The sequence below is a fragment of the Xenia sp. Carnegie-2017 genome, unplaced genomic scaffold (assembly GCF_021976095.1).
Source record: "Xenia sp. Carnegie-2017 unplaced genomic scaffold, XeniaSp_v1 HiC_scaffold_23, whole genome shotgun sequence".
Lineage (NCBI taxonomy): Eukaryota > Metazoa > Cnidaria > Anthozoa > Malacalcyonacea > Xeniidae > Xenia > Xenia sp. Carnegie-2017.
Window position 1 is genome coordinate 10,426,837 of NW_025813486.1, and position 17,744 is coordinate 10,444,580.

The 17,744-nt window shown below is 33.6% G+C and overlaps 3 protein-coding genes and 2 long non-coding RNA genes across 6 annotated transcripts; 4 read left to right on the forward strand and 1 right to left on the reverse strand.

Annotated features, from left to right (window-relative positions):
• Window positions 1-765: 765 nt before the first annotated feature.
• LOC124449086 (spindle pole body component 110-like) lies at window positions 766-1,782 on the forward strand. The gene has a single exon (XM_047000030.1). The coding sequence runs from the start codon at window positions 766-768 to the stop codon at window positions 1,780-1,782; it is 1,017 nt and encodes a 338-aa protein (XP_046855986.1).
• Window positions 1,783-10,016: 8,234 nt separating this feature from the next.
• On the forward strand, window positions 10,017-10,631 carry LOC124449087. The gene is made up of 2 exons (XM_047000032.1): window positions 10,017-10,327; window positions 10,416-10,631. The coding sequence occupies exons 1-2, from the start codon at window positions 10,124-10,126 to the stop codon at window positions 10,629-10,631; spliced, it is 420 nt and encodes a 139-aa protein (XP_046855988.1). The 5' UTR covers window positions 10,017-10,123.
• A 1,449-nt stretch (window positions 10,632-12,080) lies between these two features.
• Window positions 12,081-12,584, forward strand: LOC124449458. 2 transcript variants are annotated; one of them, XR_006949409.1, is made up of 2 exons: window positions 12,081-12,244; window positions 12,325-12,584. XR_006949409.1 is itself a non-coding variant. In XM_047000379.1 (2 exons), exons 1-2 carry the CDS (start codon window positions 12,094-12,096, stop codon window positions 12,520-12,522), a joined length of 327 nt encoding a protein of 108 aa, XP_046856335.1. In that variant the 5' UTR covers window positions 12,081-12,093; the 3' UTR covers window positions 12,523-12,557. The 2 variants fall into 2 exon arrangements, 1 of the variants encoding a protein (XP_046856335.1); XM_047000379.1 differs by having other exon boundaries at window positions 12,347-12,557.
• LOC124449459 lies at window positions 12,455-12,794 on the reverse strand. Its single transcript, XR_006949410.1, has 2 exons — window positions 12,705-12,794; window positions 12,455-12,567 (listed from the first exon to the last, which is right to left on the reverse strand). It is a non-coding gene; the product is annotated as an uncharacterized LOC124449459 (long non-coding RNA).
• Window positions 12,795-12,981: 187 nt separating this feature from the next.
• LOC124449460 lies at window positions 12,982-13,245 on the forward strand. The gene is made up of 2 exons (XR_006949411.1): window positions 12,982-13,019; window positions 13,100-13,245. It is a non-coding gene; the product is annotated as an uncharacterized LOC124449460 (long non-coding RNA).
• The last annotated feature ends 4,499 nt before the right edge of the window (window positions 13,246-17,744 follow it).

Below are 17,744 nucleotides of genomic sequence, written 5' to 3' on the forward strand. Positions count from 1 at the left end.
TTTGTAAATACAATTGTATTTGTAAATACATTAATTTTACAAATAGACGCAGGACAAGCTAGTTATCAATCGAATCCACAATTAACCATACAATTGATTAAACCATATTTTAGTCATGTATTCAGATGATAAATGCCTTTTCAAGAAGCCGTCGATCGGTATAATAATCGTACGAATACGGAAATTTTACAAGAGCGCCTGCAGGTATTTCACGCGTTAAAAAATAAAATTCCAGTGGCGGATGGACTTATTCAATGGGCACCTAAAATGTATTACCGAAATCATTTGCCGTGCAAGCAAAGCGACATGTACCTGAAATATTTTCAGATTTGCATCCACGGACGGGAAGTCGATTAAAGATCACGAATTAGAAGAGGAAAAAAAGAAATTAACAGAAATGACGAAAGATTATCAACCTAAACAAAAACAACCCGCCGCACCCGTATCAGCTACGCCTTCGACAAGCGCGGTGTATCCGTATTATGTAAATCCAGCCGAATTAATGTCACGTGAAAGCGCGACGGCTATAGGCCAATCACGCGGCGCTCGCGCGGCCGTACGTCAAGCTAATCAATATTTGGATGCGGCGCGTCAACAAAATATTAAAAAAGCTGATGAAGAAGATAAGCTTCAAAATATTTTAAAGGAATTGGAAAAACTCAAAAAAGTAGTAAATAAAAAAGAAGAAAAGAAACACAAGAAACATAAGCATTAAATGTATTTAATTTAATTTAATTTTCAGTAAAAATTTTTAGTTGCATCAAAATGTCGTACGTGCCTGAAATTAAGAAACGCAAATATGAAGATATCGAATGTTTTGAGGCCGTATTTGATGAAATTACGATGTTTAGTCGTTTTTTATCAAAATTTGAATCGAGTTCACGCGAGCGCTTCGAAAACGAACAAGAATTGTCGACGCAGCGAAAATCACGTTTATTAGCAAGCGAGAAGGATTTAATTACTAAACAGAATAAATTATGCGATGAACAACAGAATTTTAATTCGAAAAAAGCAGATGTTTTTAAACTATTTGAAAACGAAATTAGCGCATTAAAACGAGAATACGAAACGCACATTGAAGCAAAAGAAAACGATATAGCTTTATATAAAACTGAAATATCGGAATTAGAAGAAAAAGTTATCGAACATAATGAATTTGAAAAATATAAACATGAAGTTGATGGACGTGATCAAAAAGTCAAACAACGCCTTGATGAAATTGAAAATGAATATGTTTTACGTAAGGCCACATTAGATCAGAAACAAAACGAAAATGAAACGAAAGAATCTGAATTAAAGAATTATGAAGAATCGTTAGAAAATAATATTAAATTAAAACAGAAGGAGCTGGACGAAGATTATACGGCAAAAACAACAGATTATGAACAAAAGCTCGCCGACATGAAGATTCATTATGACAATGAACAAACAGCTATAAAGAATACGATTGAATATGAATTTCAAATGAAACATGAATTATACTTAAATGATCAACAACAGATTATCGATAATTTGAAAGAGGAATATAAAATGAAAACGGATAAACTCTATGCTAATCTAGAACGAGAAAAAGAAATATTACACAACCAATATGAAAATCAAAAAGCCAATTTAACGGAGGACATTTTAAATCGGGAACAAGAATTAGAAAAAAAGAATGCTAAACTCCTTGAAAAAGAAACAGCATATCAAAAGAAATCCGAACAATTGGAATTAGATCATATTCAACTTGATTTAAAGGAACAAGATCTTGCCCGTGAAATCGATTCGATTAAAGAATAAAAGGCCATTTTTAAAGCGAAAAAAATAAAATTTGAGAAAAACATAATATCTAAGTGCACGCCATAGTTATGTGACGTCATAATTTTAATCAAGGAAACATTGTAATTTTATATAGAAGCACGCGTTTTTTTCCAAACTTAGATATTGACTTTATGAATAATTTATAATATAAGTGTTTATAAAGACAGGTTGAATCGTCTTATAATATCGCGACGAGAATTCAAACAAAATGTAACGAATTTACGATGTCTTAGGCAGCGTTCAATAAATATATTTTCATCTTCTTCGTTCGGTATAGGCGATACGGCTTCGACTTGCATTTCATTTGCGGCAGGCGGTGTTTCTCTATTTTCTTGCGTGTTTTGCGTGGATCCTTCATTTCCGAAAATTTCCCGAGCAATTCTATTTTGTTCCAAATTTCTTGCGTTGTTCTCTTGATTCGCTTCAGTTCTTTGCCGTAAATGAAAACGATCGAGGTTTAGTTCGGAATTTTCGCGAATTTCTTCTTGTCGTCGTCGCGCTTCCTGATACGCGTCTCGAATGTATTGAGTATCCCGAAAAACAGCTCTATGCCATCGTTCATAATACGGTATTTCATGTTTTAGAACACTACGCGTTCTTGTATAGTCGGTTTTTCCACGATTTATGAAATAATATGTAAGCGTTGCTTCGAAAATATTTCGTATACCTTTTAAACACGCCTCGTAGCGTTCATTTTCTGTTAATCTAGAAAATATTTGACGATATTGTTGACGATGAAATTGAAGCCTTTCTTCTTCGGTGCGTCTTTCAGCCATTGTATGTAAGTATACTACAAATGTATTATACTATTTTATGAATTTGTAGACGTCATATGTTTGCATTTAAATTTTATGATTTTTTTAACCACGCCTTAAAAAGATGACGTCATTAAATTTGTGTTACATTATAAGGTGGTTCTTTTGGGCATAATTTTAAATCGATGAGAAACTCCCACAGCCAATTTATATCAATATTTATTTCAAAAATGCATAAAGGGAAATCAAATTAACGATTTTTAAATCAGCTCTGTGTTTATAATTACATTTAGAATTATATGAATTAAATTTGGATCTCTAGTTTAATATATTATGTGTTTATCAACATAAAAAGAATCCCTCATTTGGTCGAAAACGAAGACGAAAAGATATTTATACGTGGCAGTTGGTGTACTATTATTTGATAAATTGAGGCGACAACGTCATTTGTTTGTTTAATATATTGAAATTTTATAGTTTTTGTTAATCACACCTTAAAAATACACTGCCATTAAAGTTTATGTTACACTACAAGTGGTTTAATAGGTCCTCTTCGAATGAATCCATCTTGATTTTCATGCTCGTTTGGATAATTGAAATCATCGACCCTACAAATGCCTTTAAGAATAGGATCGGGAATAACCGAGTTTGCCGGTAGATTGTGTTCGGAAATATGGACGAATACACGCACGCTAAAATTTCGAAAATCATATGTAATTCTATCTATTGTTATCCCAATACCGTGCTCGATGAAAAAAGACATAATGCCGTCGCGAGGAAATTTCTTATACACTCTAATGATCTCTCGATACCAATCATCAAAAATCGCATCATCTGAGTCTTGTGTTTTACATATATAGTAATATGCGTTATCTTCAACGTATTGAAAATATTCGCTGTCGAGAAGACCGTGATAAAATGTTATTGATAACCCCATTAGACATACTTCATCACAATCCTCTAGGTTGTAAAAGTTATATGCTGAGAGAAGTTTGCTGTTTTCGTCGCGATATATTTTATCGATTCTATTTAATACCCAGGCTTTACTCTTCTTAAAGATTTTTCCTTTCCGCTCTGCCCAATGATTATAATATACGATCATTTCAAATGGATGTACCAAATGTAAAAATTTCAATTTCGGTTCTTCGGGGATCTTTCCTTCATATGTTAGACCTTTACGAATTTCAATCAATTCCACATTTGCCTGTTCTCGAAGATTACGATTACTGCCCTCACGCGTCAAAGTTGTTGTGGGGCAAGCGATCGAACATCTTTTAAGGCGTTTTCAAAGATTTTTGTATTTTTTCGCGATTGTTTATAGCAACACGCATAGTAACGAAACATGGCAGATGGTTTTTTTCAAAATTTTATTTTGACAATATTATATTTCTACATAAAAATCATATTTTATTTCTTCAAATGGTCCAAATGTTTTAAAATATTGTTGAATTTTTGAAAAATTATCACCACAATAAAACGCAAAAGGAATAAAATCATAACAACCAATATTTACGCTGTTTCTCGGATCATCGCCACTTTGTAGACTATACCCATTCGGCGATGCTTCTCCTTCTAAAATATAATGAAATCCATCAACGCCGCCCGGTCCATGTTTTAATTTAGACTCGCGGAATGCTCCAAACATTTTATACGCTAATTCCATAAGACGTAGAAATGTATTAACATTTAAAAATAAACGATTTTTTGAAAGAACAACACATTTTTCATCTTCATGGAAAGCGACACGTTTGAGTATAACATAATCATTGGCTTCATCGCAAACAACTTGATATCCATCCCGACTATCCTTCTCAATGAATGGTTTTAAACTTTCAATTTTATTTGGAATAAACATGAATACGGTTTGTTTGCCTTGTGGTTTAAAAAGAGCACATTCTTTAAATTGATGTTGAATACGTAGTGTATTTTGTCCAATGTATCTGTAACCGGGCCGTTGAGCCATTTTGGTTTATTAAAAATTTTGTCTGCATGTGTTTTATAGTAATAATATAAATATTAATTTTTTTGGAAATTTTCCATATGATAGCAACAGCTGCATATTTTAAAATTAAATTTCGACAATGGAACATGAAAAAAATTTAATCTCTTTGCCTCCAGAGATAATCCAACATATTTTATCGTATTTGCCGCTGTTCAAATTGCTTAAACTATATTTTTATATTAGAAACAAATATTTGAGAGTGCAACTTGAAAATTATATCTATTATAAGAAAATTCTGGAAAAAAACAAGTTAGCGTCGATGCTTCGCTATGAATATTGGTATCTGAAACATTTCTTTAAACATTTTCATTTGAAGATAAACCGCCAGATTTGCCTACATTTTATCGATGTATTTGAAGAAGGAAACGAACGAAGATTCAGAAGTGAAACTTTGAAACAACGTGAAGTGTTAAAGCGACGGAGCAATTTTATAATTCATCGTTTCGCGTTATATCAAGAAAGCTATAATCTCAATTTCTATATTCCTAATTTCTTTAAATTCTATTCATCTTATAAAGAATTAATACAAACAATATTGAATGATTTTAAAGACAAGCCTTATTTAGGGTGTACAAGATCTAATTATAAAATATTTAGCGTATATGATGCACAGCCTGAATTTCGCGGCGTTTACGCCATGATTACTTACACTGATTATCGATATATAGATCAGAGATATATTTTCTTTGTTTTCAAAACTTCTTACGATAGCTTTTACGGTGATTTTGATGATGTATTAAAAGAAGATGACCTTAATTTTTTTACTGATTAATAAATAATTTCTTGGAAATAAAATTAAGTGTTTTTAGGCTGTATATTAACAATAAAGAAATTTTAAAAACCAACAAGACACATTCATTTAAAAAATTTATTGCGTATTAAACATAAATTTTAAAGACGCGTTGCTTTTTGTTTATAATTTTGAACATAATCATCAATGTATTCGACGGGTGTTTTTTTAAGCGTGTTGCCACCTGCAAAAATTTGTATTGCTAATTCTCTGGCGCACACGTAATTTAAAGCAATTTTTTGAAATAAAAACATAGCTTGAGTTTCATCAATTAACCATTGTCTTGTGAATGTTTCTTGTGGACAAATATAGTCGGTAATAAGTTTTACATCACCGTGTTGTTTACGTAATTCTTTAGAATGTTCATTGAGATAATCAATGAGACGATAATTTAGGCCTAAATCAAAATATAATGTAAAATTTTCATGCATAACGCTGCCTAGGCGCGCTGTTTTGATAAGGATCGTCTTGATATAAAGTCGCTGCTGCTTGCGGTGTCGTTGTTTGTTTTACAGGTCGTTGTCTGTTCACATTATTTTCTGCTTTCTGAAATACGCGAAGTCGAGCCATTTCTTTAGCTTCTTTTACACGTAATTGCGATAAATAACGTTCGTGAGCTCGATTTTCTTTTTGAATTTCAGCTTTTTCTTCAGCTAATTCTCTCTTTTTTTCTTGTTCTTCAGCACATTTATCATCGGCTTTTTTATCTTCATACGCATTCCACGCAGCACCCCAACGTTCCCTAGCAACGCGTGCATATTTACGGCGATAACTATATTTGGAATAAATTTGTTTCAGTCCTCGCTCATAACCGTATTTATAATATTTTCTCCATGGAGCTTGCCATGGTTTAACCCACCACCCTGGACGGCGACCTCCAATTTGATTCGATTTTAAAGGAATACCTGCTGGTTTTTGTTTTACTATATTTTTAGTGCGCACGGGTTTACGTGTTATTTTTTTACGTGGCATTTTTTTGTTCAGTGGATAATATTAGTATCCATAAGTATCATATATAGAATCAGTGGGTTGATCGTTTTCTTGTTCATCAATATTGTAGCCTCCGGCACGACGCGTGTTGTATTGTGCTGGTTTTCCCGTGTACGTATTAATTCCAGCATTATATAGCGAACGCGTTGTCGAATATCCTAGTTTTTTATTTTGATTATAATTTTGATAATAATCGTAAATTTTAGGTCCACGATCAAATGCTTTTTGAACTAAATCGTGTTTTTTTTGCAAATTGAAAAGCTCTACGGCCACCGCACCTTCCAAATCGATAAGCGCTGCTATATCCACGATTAAATTTCCCGCCGACATTAAATGTTCTAAAATTACGTAATTTAAATCCACTTTTGTAAATTCATCCACCGAATTTATTAAATCGGATAGGAGCATTTTTGGCTGCTTTTGCCGCCTTACTCAATCCTTTACCGACGTAGCGAATACTACGCGCACCATGGCGTCACCCATACGTAATAACTCGACCTCCTGTTTTAGCTAAAGTGCCAGCATATTGCCCGTATCGTCCACCGATAGCTAATGCTTTTCGACCATAACGTCCCCCATAATTTAATGCTCTACCACCGAATCGTGCGCCATAACGAAGACCTTGACCTAATGCTTTTTGCGCACCCCACCCTACGGCTTTGAAAAATGGTTTTGAAACAAGATTAGTGGCAAAATCAATTGGTTTTTGTGTAAATTGAATGCCTTTCGAGAGAATTTTCCAAATGTTTTTCCTTTGACTTTCCCGCCAATTTTACCAACAGCTTTTGCTAAGTCTTTTCCGCCAAATTTGGCAGCGGCTATTGCTAATGAATATTGCGTAAAGCAATCGCATTGTTTTTTTGCGCGCCAATTTTATTTTTACGTTTTGATTTTCGTGTAATTTTTCTACGAGCCATTTTTTTAACACAATTGAAGTATCATATTTTTTTAATACTTATTATTCTTTAGTTACAGATTTTGAATATATTTTTCAATAAATTAATAACAAAATAAAAGTATTTATAGTAATAAAAATCAACATTTATTAACTCCAATAATGGGTTTAGCACAATCAGGAAAAAAAGGAGTAAAAGAACTTGAACGTGTTGGACAAAAAAAGAAAAAACGTAAACACTTAATACAACAACAACGACAAAACGCTATAGCACGCGGTCAACGATTGGCTTTATTACATCGACGACGATATTTGAAAAATCAAAAAAAGGTCCATCAAGTAAAAAAATTAAAAAAATCACAAAAAGGGAAAGGAAAACGTTATGTAAAACGATTACGTTAATATGAACAAAAAATATCATAAAAAATATTAAAAAAATAAGAAATCAAAACCATTTTTAACACGTTCTAAAAAAACAGCTTTTGATTTTGTACGCGCGCCAAAATCACACACTTTTGGAAATACATTCAAACAAGAATTGGAATTACAACAACTTGCGTTACATAATAAACGTGACGCGCATATTTTAAAACAAAACCGTGAACAACAACGACACGAAGCAATGAATCGTGTTCTAAAAGAATATAATTTAATTGACGAAGCATACAAAAAAGAAAAACATTTAGAACAATATGCATCGCCATTAACACGAGTGAAAAATATACTTGAATCGGGTACATTCCAAATCCAATTGTACCGCTGGGTTATCAAAAAAATTACGCATATCGAGATCCTTATGATGATCAAATAACTTATCCTACAAACCCACTGGATTTTTATCTAACAATAATGCTGAAGGTAAATCATCTAATCATAATAGTCCATTATATGAAAATGAATGGGATTTTTAAAAATAAAAAATGGGTGCTGCATTGCTCTTAAAAACCATCTTGATAAAAAGAAAAAAAGCGTCGACGTGCTCGAGCTGCTAAAAAACGGCAAATGAAGAATAAAAACGCACCTACAAAATAGAAATTAATAAAACAACAATCAAACATAAAAAAAATAAAAAAAGAAAATAAATATTTTATAAAATTAATAAAAAATCAAGTGACCTCGTAAAAAATCTTTGTATATTATGGAGAATAAAGAAATACAAACGAAAATTGTAAAACATTTTGTAAAGACAATCCTGTATCGTCGCCGAAGACAACGTGGACGTGGTCACAAAACATGTCAACGTTGTTTTGGTCATAAAATGTATCAGCGCGGTCATGGAATGAAAATGCATCAACGCGGACACGGTGTGAAAATGCGACAACGCGGTTTTGATGTCCTTCGATATTAAAAAAATGCGAAAAACTTTATTAATATAAATGTGTTGTTGTATGTGAATTTTATAAAACTACATAAATATGCTTATTTTAATGAAATAAAAATTTAAAAAAATAAAAATGCAACCTTCGGCGCGTTCTCGAGCTTTAGCTTATGACAGACAAAGACGTAGTCGCCAAAGCCATCGCGCAACGTGTCCTGGTATTTCTACGGGCGCTAGGCGACGAACAACAACAACTCCATCCAGATATGGAACTCGAAAATTTACTGGCTCATATGGACCCGCCCCACCTATTCCAAGTCGGTCTTCTAGTCGAGGGGCGTTGTCTAAATATAGGAACGGGCCTAGACGCAAAAAAATTGCTTTTACTATTCCTTTTGGCAACGGCAATTCTAATTTATCTAAAGCACAACAAAAACGAAAAGGGCAAGTTTTAAGTCGACTTGCTAAATCCGCAAGCGCTTATTCGACTTCGAAAGCAAAACAATATATTGCAAGTCGTCGCGCTAATAATCAAAAACACTCGTTGAAACAACGCGCTTTCAATCAAGCTAAAAGCTATGCAAAAAAGAAAGGACAAGCTTATGTTGCAAAAAAAATGAAGCCGGGCCCTAAAGTAGGATCTCATAATACAAACACTAAGAAGGGTGTTTCATTTACAATTCCAGTCGGAAAAGGTAACACAAAAAAACGGCGACGCGTATTAGATCGTCTTTCTAGATCGGCAACTAGAAAATTAAATTCTAAACTAGCAAATATGCGAAAACAAAATCCAAAAGGTAGAAAAAGATATTATCACCGTGTAAAAGCATATAGTAGGCGGAGATATTTTTCATTAAAACGCCGTCGTCAGTTGGTTTAAAAAATGACCCCAGCTTTGTTTAAAGTGCTACTGAAGTGAAATTTTCATATTTCGTTTTTTAATACAAACGTTTTCTCTGTATTTTACTGATCATTTTGAGCTATCGCCCACTGAATTTAGTCGATGGGAACGCATCAAACTTTGCGTTCAAACATGTCATATTTGCATGTTTTGATGCGAATTTGACTTTGAGTGCGTGACGTCATTTAAAGGACGGAAGTTCAATTTTAAAGCTCTTAGTATATAAAAATTATATACGAACAAGCATATTTCCAACTGGAATTTTACATATTTTATAACTTCTCTTCGCAAAAATTGCGTATATTTAGTGACAAATGAGCAACACGCATAGGTAAGCAACATTTACAATCGATTAGAGTTTTATAAACTTTTTGAATTAACTCATATTTCTCAATAAACTGGGTGCCGCATCCTTAAGGAAGTCTGCGGTTTTAGCACACACGCAATGTTATCAGAAACTAACTGTAACGCGTTTATTTCCAATCATCCAATGTTTACTATTTTTATAAACTTCTGGATTAGACTTATCATTCTTATCATATGGGTGTCGCATCCTTGACGTAGTCTGTGGTTTTAAAATCCATGCAATATTATCACAACGCACATAATATAAGGAGAATAATTTTTTATTAAGTTAGTCAAACGTAACGATACACCGCAAGTTAAAATATGGCGGGTAGGCCAAAATTCGTTCCTCAGCAGTACTCTGTGCTATGTTCAATACATTTCGCAGATTCTGCATTCACCGTGAACGCAACAGTTGCCAAATCACTAAACATGAGACGACAATTGCGCTCTGATGCTGTTCCAACCATAGACTCTGTAAAAGGCATTTCAATCCAAGGTGATAAGAGCAATCGCGACCGCAGAGTTGTAAGTACAAAATTATACAAGTTAAATTACACAAGTTTGTATGCACAACCTGGAAATGCATGTAAATGTGTCTTATTATCTTCAACAGGTGTTGCGTGAAGTAACACGAAGTGTAAAAGATGTTGAACCCGCTGTTAAACATACTGATGATGAAGGGAATTCTGACGAGTGTAACACGACAGAAAGCGTTGATAGTGAACCAGTTAGAGAGGATTCACCAGAACCGTTGCCAAAACAAGAGCAAGTTGATGCGACATACTTGCCAAAAAAGTTACAAAACTATAAAAAAAACTCAGTTGGTTAAAAAAATCAAAAAAAGGCTGAGCGACAGTTTAATCATGGTACGTATTTACTTCTTGGAATAGGTGGTAAATAAATGTATTGAGAATAAGGTGCTTTGTATAATTTTTTTTTTTTTTTTGAAATAACAGGTTCTTTACGAAATAGTCAGAACTTGACCCGTTGGTGCAAATACATTTTATACAACGTTTGTCATCGACCATTGGAAATTTAAGCACTGTTACCTATTCTACGTTTTAGGAAAGTGATGATTCCGATACTGAAAGTGACGGTTCTCAATCCAGTAATGAGCCAAATGAATTTTTTAATATCGGCGATGTCCAGGATATTATTGGTGATCCTGACATTACAGATATGGATTGGCAATATGAAGACGAACCGTTTTCATCACAAGATGAAGCTGAAGATTCCCAGTCGAAAAACACTGTTAGGTGAGTTACAGCATAAATGTCGTAGAAAACGAAGTTAAACTTGTATGAATACGTGCTTAATTCTGTTTAGCATAGAACCTGGTACCCTGCCATGTGACCAATCCAAATTCATTGTCTTTTATGGCATGCTCATATCACAGTTCAGCATGTTTTGCTTCAATTGCAAAAGTCCAAATCCTCAGGTGGAAATCAAAAAGAAAGGTTCAATGGCTGTTTTAACTCAATGTTGTTCTATTTGTGGACCAACTAAAAATTTTCAATGGAACAGTCAGCCATATGTATTGGGAAGGCACGCTGCTGGAAATCTCATGACAAGTTTTGCCATTCTGATGTCAGGTGTCAGCATAAGTAAAGTGTTTTTACTATTCAAGCATTTGGGCCTTTGTTCAATCACCAGCAGAGCATATTATTTACATCAAAACAAGTTCCTGGTCCCCTCAGTGTTAATGCACTGGGAGAAGTATCAAAAAGCCCTGATTGAAAATGTGAAAAATATAGAAAATGCTACTTGGTCTGGTGATGGCAGATTTGATTCGATGGGCCACAGTGCTAAGTACTGTTCTTACTCCATGTTTTGTAACAGTATTTCCAAAATAGTTCATTTTGACATCAGACAGGTAGTCATAATATTTTTTTCAACTAATAAACAAATATTTTCATGTACATTTAAGATAATCAGTTCATTTTACTTGAACAAGACCTCAAAAATAATATTATAGTTTTTACATAAACTTCATTACCTTTCGTATAGTCAAATCAGTCAGGTAGTAGCAATGCCATGGAGTTGGATGGAGCTCAAAGATGCTTCAAGTTTCTTCAAGATAGAGGACTACAAATTCCAATATTTATTAGCGATCGTCAAAAGGGATTGCAAAGTGGATTCGAACATCTGAGAAGGAAACCCAGCACTTCAATGATTTGTGGCATGTTTGCAAAGGACATTCCAAAACAATATTAAAGGCTAGTAAAGAAAAAGGCTGTGAGTTGCTGGTGTTTTGGATTAAAGGTATCCGCAGCCACTTATATTGGTCGGCTATGTCTACTAAGATGGGATATGGAGATATGATTGTGGCAAAATGGAAATCCATTGCTAGGCACATTACAAACAAGCATGAAAACCATCCAGATGAGTTGTTTCCTAAATGTGCTCATGGAGAGCTAGATGAACGTCTATGGCTTCAAGTTGGTATGAGCATGCACACATTTAGGCAGCAAGACAGAATTGAGATTGTTAAAACGTCTAAAATGTTATTTAACACTTTTCAGATGGGATTGTATTCTTTTTAAGGAACTAAATCATATCAGCGACTTTCCTCCATTCTGTTGAAAAAATCTGTTCTCAAAGATGTTAAAAAACTATCTTCAGAAGCACAAACTAGTTGTCTCGAAGGTTTTAATTCAACATTAAATGGTTGGCATCCAAAGATGACCCACTTTTCTTGGCTTGGTACATATTGCAGGTAACTTGTAATCACTGTTCTCTATCTGCCAAGTCTTTTTTACTTGTTCCTAGTCAAGAAAAAAAATTACATAGTAAATGGTTTGTTCCGTTTAGGCACGTACTGGCAGTACTTCATTTTAATGAAAACCTTCACAGACAGCCAAAGAAAACAAAAAATGGAATACCATATTATTCTGTGACATACCCAAAATTTAAATCAGGGGATGAAGTAGTAAGAACTGTTTCTTCAGCACCATCATATTGTAAGTTTAGCATGTATGCATTGGTACTCTTGACTTACACATCTAACCACTTGTCATTTTTCCAGACTATGTTAATGAAATCAAAATTGTCATGGTTCTTAGTTGTGAGGAATCCATGGACAACATATTTAAGAAGTATAAGGAAAAAGTCCCAGAAGCCTTAAACAAAACTTTCTCGGATCGAATTTCCAAAACTGAGGCCATCAAACGGCAGTTGGATAGGAAACAACTTTCTTCAACACCATTGTTTCCCAAATGTAAATTGTTCATGCTACCATGTATAATAGGTATGGCCAGTGCATTCCTAAAAGTAAACACATTAAATTGTTATTTATAGATCAACAGCAAGATGTACTGCAAGCAAAAGGTTAAGACAAAGAAAAACAAGCTGCTTCAACAGGTCCTTCAGATCCAAAAAAAACGCGCTTATGCAAAAATTGTGGACAGCCAATGAAAGGACATCCAAAAAGCCATTGTCCACAAGAATTACTTGACAAATATTCTTAGCAGGCCAACTTTAAAGTTAGTTATAAAATAAAAACTATGCTACAAAAAATGTTTCCTATTCCTATCAGTTTCTTTCCTGTGCTGACTTGTAGCCAGCATGTTCTTGGCTTGGGGATTTCATAATGGAAATCGTTTTCGGATGTCTGTGTAGATACATGCAGGTAATGGTCTAGAATTTTCCCAACCAAGGCATCCACACAGCCATCGAATGACCCAACGGTATGCAACTGCTCTCAAGTATCTATGAGAAATTCAAAATAGTAATTTCTATTTGATTATTTATTTTGACTTCACACAACAAAATTGTAAAGCATCACAGCACAATAATGAACCACATAAAGGTAAAAAGTAGAGATACATGGCAAGATATTAATCATTCGTTACAAAACAAAATTAGAAATCAAAAATGTACTAACTCATTTTCATGTATTCTACGACGCTTGTATGACCTTCCATCTTGGTCTCTTAGAAGTGAGCCAACATTCTTCAAGACTGTAGCATGTGTCATAATCGTGTACTCTTCGTGAAGAGCTAATTTTTTCAATGCTACCATCGAATACCAGTTTATGTAAAGTAGGCCCAACCTCTTGACAACAACGGTATTCAATGGCATCTGTCAGCAGTTGAGTACGACACAAGCTACATGCACACCTATAAAAAAGTGGTTTGTTATCATATTTATGCACCACGACATAAGGACAAAATAACATGTTTAATTCATGGTTTAATTTCTTCTAGAGTTCTAATAACATTTATCAACTTACCACTTATCTAACTGAACGGTTCCTTCGAACCTCGTTTCCAATGTTCTAAGCCATCTGCGTCTTCTTCGACCGACACAAAATTCTCTCCGACTGCGTTCGCAAGAGGTTCATTTTCGTAAGGATTTACAACTGAATTAGCCACAATTGTATCCTCATCGCCGGAATTCGAACGTAAATTTTCATTTGCCATATCTGAGTTTTCAGTATCCGAACTGCGTTCGCTTTCACTGCTTGAAGAACTCATATTTTATTGTGTATATGTGTTAAAAATCTAACAAAATACTAGTAAATCAATGATCATACTTTGACTTCCGTCCTTTTAATTACGTCACATCCGTATAATATTTCAGTAGTAAAAATTCGCACGCGTAACCCAACTTTGAGCAAAAATTTATTGATGATCCCGTAATTCAATATGCAAAAAAATTATACCAAAGTGATCAGGAAAGATAGAACTATTTGATTATAGAAAAAAATCGATGCCCAAAATTTCATTTCAGTAGCACTTTAACGTATTTTTATATAATCGAATATTTGTGACAAATAATTTTTCAGATGAAATATTAAATACAATCACGCGTAATAATGTACAATTTTCTAAATTATTGAGTGAATTCAATACGTTGGATCGTAAACGATTGTATTTTCTGTTAACAAATCCAATATCATTAATCAAGGTCGAGCCATTGTTTTTACGGCCTTTGTTCTTTTCTGCTACAATCAAGGAATCATTTCTTATTCCGATTATATTTTTACAATGAAAAAAATATGTGGTGAAATAAAAGGCCAAATGTCGACACCGTCTAAAATAATTCATTATCTGGCGAGCACGGTTAAGCTTTGGAGTCCTTTTTCAGTTTTGTAAAAAAATGGTGTTTACAAAAATCACGGCCACGTATGTAGGTATTCTAGATCTTAAAATAGGACTTACAATCGCCAATCATTATCAAAATTATTATTCAACACGCGCCATCAAAACTCATGATTTCATAGACGATGAAAGTACAACCGTGCTAGAGATTGTATTTGAAGGATTTTTCGCGTATCGTTCGAAAGAAATTGATTTTTTGAAGAAACAAGGATGGAGTAAAATACGTGTAGAATCACGCGACGATGAATATAAATTAACCGATGTTCGCCCTAAATAAATTACGCCTATTTTTAATTTTACAAAAGAAACTTATCCCGATTATGTTCAAGCTTTTCAAGAAGAAATGAAACAATACATGGAGAATCAACAATTAGAAGAAGATTTGCAATTATCGTCATCGTCTTCTCTAGGCGAAGAAGATAAATTACTTAAAAGAAAAGCTGACGTTCTTGAAGATTCGCTAATTAAAAATAAAAAGAAGACCGCAAAACGACAAAAATCAGTGAAAAAGTCAAGCGAAGACGTTAAGGAAGAATCGTCAAATAAAAATGCAAATGTTGTGGATAATGCAGGAGAATCCGTGGCTGTACCTGAAACTAATCTATGAATATTTATGCACGCATTATATATTAACTGTATCAATTGCAGTGATTGTGATTTTTTTCTTGTTCCTCGGACTATATTATCTATATATATTCATTTTACTATGGTACTATATTATAAAAATGGATTTTAAGTTGTTTTATTACATTGTAAATTACGATTTGGTCGTACATAAATAATGAAGCGAGCGCGCGATCAATCTACGCAAACAGAAACCATGTATGCAAAATATATTAAATTAAATGAATTTAAAACAAACGCAAATCGTTTTTTTATTACGGAAGATATGGCAAATGCCATCGAACAATTAACAGAAGAACAATCTAAAAGCAACATCTGGTATTCGCAACGAAAAGGTCGATTTACAGCTTCACGCATTAAAGATATTGTGTTAACAAAACAAGAAAATTTAGATAAATTGTGTGCGGATTTATTGACGCCAAATTTTATTAATAATCAATATGTACAATGGGGTAAAGACCATGAAGATGTAGCGCGTCATATGTATGTTGAAAAAATGAAAAAGCGGCATAAAAATTTTAAAATTTTTAATACGGGTACGAAAATTAATCCAAAATGGCCATGGTTGAGTGCTTCAGCCGATGGCCTCATTTCGCGTGATTGTCATGGTGAAGGCATCATTGAAATTAAATGCCCGTGGAGTGTGAAAGATTTGAAAATTGGACAAATTGATAAACCTAATTTTTATATTGCGTGGAATCGTGAAAAACGCCATTCGTGTTATTATCAAATTCAATTGCAATTGGCGTTGTACGAAAAAAATATGCACATTTCATTTTATGGAAGACGAAAGGAATTTATATCGAATGTGTGCATTTAAATGAAAAATTATACTGTTCTTGAAGCGCTGTTCTTGATCACGCGCTCGGACAACAAGGAACACAAGAACAGAATACGGCGTTACAACTTAAAGTAAATCAATTATCGAAACAATGGGTTGATCGAGAACAAAATAATTTATTAATGGCATATGAGAATCATTTTTCGAAAGTTGTCGGTGTTTATTTTGATTATAATAGCGAATATCAACGACTTGTTGGTTTAGATTGTTTTTTTTTCCATTCATCGAGCGTATTGTAACAACGTATGTTAATGATACAATGCCGACGGATATTAATTGTTTTTTGGAATTCACGAAAAACAGCATGGATTTTGGTATGAAATTGCAAAAGACCTATATAAGTTTTCGATCGTGAAGGGACGCGAAAAATGGAAATTTATTCAAGAAGGATTGAAAAACGACGATTATAAAGGCGATTACGTGCTAACATTCGATCAGGCAAATAAAGATGAACTTAACAATTTTCGTGCTACATATCCTAGTGAAAACATTGAAATACATAAATAAAATTGTAGCTATATAAATATATTTGTTCTTTTTACTTTATTTAACAATGGGGCATGTGTTTTCGCGTAAAAAACCACGCTATAAAAAATTGAAATCAAATCACAGCAGCCGACGCAAGAACAGCCGCAGTGTTGTAGATGCGCGAGTTTCTTTTATTATGCACAAGTCAGCGGGCATTGTTTGACGGGTGGTGATTTGGAATATTACCATCATTTATTCAAACATGAAATTCAAAATGCCGCTTCGTATTCAAGCCGTTTTACGTAATTTTTCAAATCATATTGCTCTCAAGCACGTGTGTAATACGTGGCCCTTATCGCAGTTGGATCCCAACGACCATGAAAAAATCAACGAAGCGTATTACTTGTTTTTATTAGATCAAGTATTTGAAAAATATCATATAGCGTGCGCTCGCAATGATACAACGCATTGGTTGGCGTATTAATACGCTTTATTTTTCATATTAAAGTACGTTGAACCAAGAATAGATTATAATAAATTTACAGCATCGCCCATTTATCCTATAACGCTTGTATAATAATGGATTTCTTAACAGAGGATGAAATTAATCTTTTATTGAATCCTAAAGCAAAATTGTATTATGAAAAAATATTAAAAAAATCTTATAAAAAAAGGAAAAAATGTGAAAAGAAAGTATTAGCAATTAAAAAATTATTACGTCCATTAAATCATCGTATACGCCGTGGCGATGACGTATTCAATCAAAGAAAATATATGAAAAATAAAAAGAATTTTTTACACGAACGCGCACACGTTGAATTGGAAAAAGAATTTAAAGAACGTTTGAATTCTATTTATTGGATAACGCGCAATGAATTATTCCCAAATCAACGAAAAATATAAATAT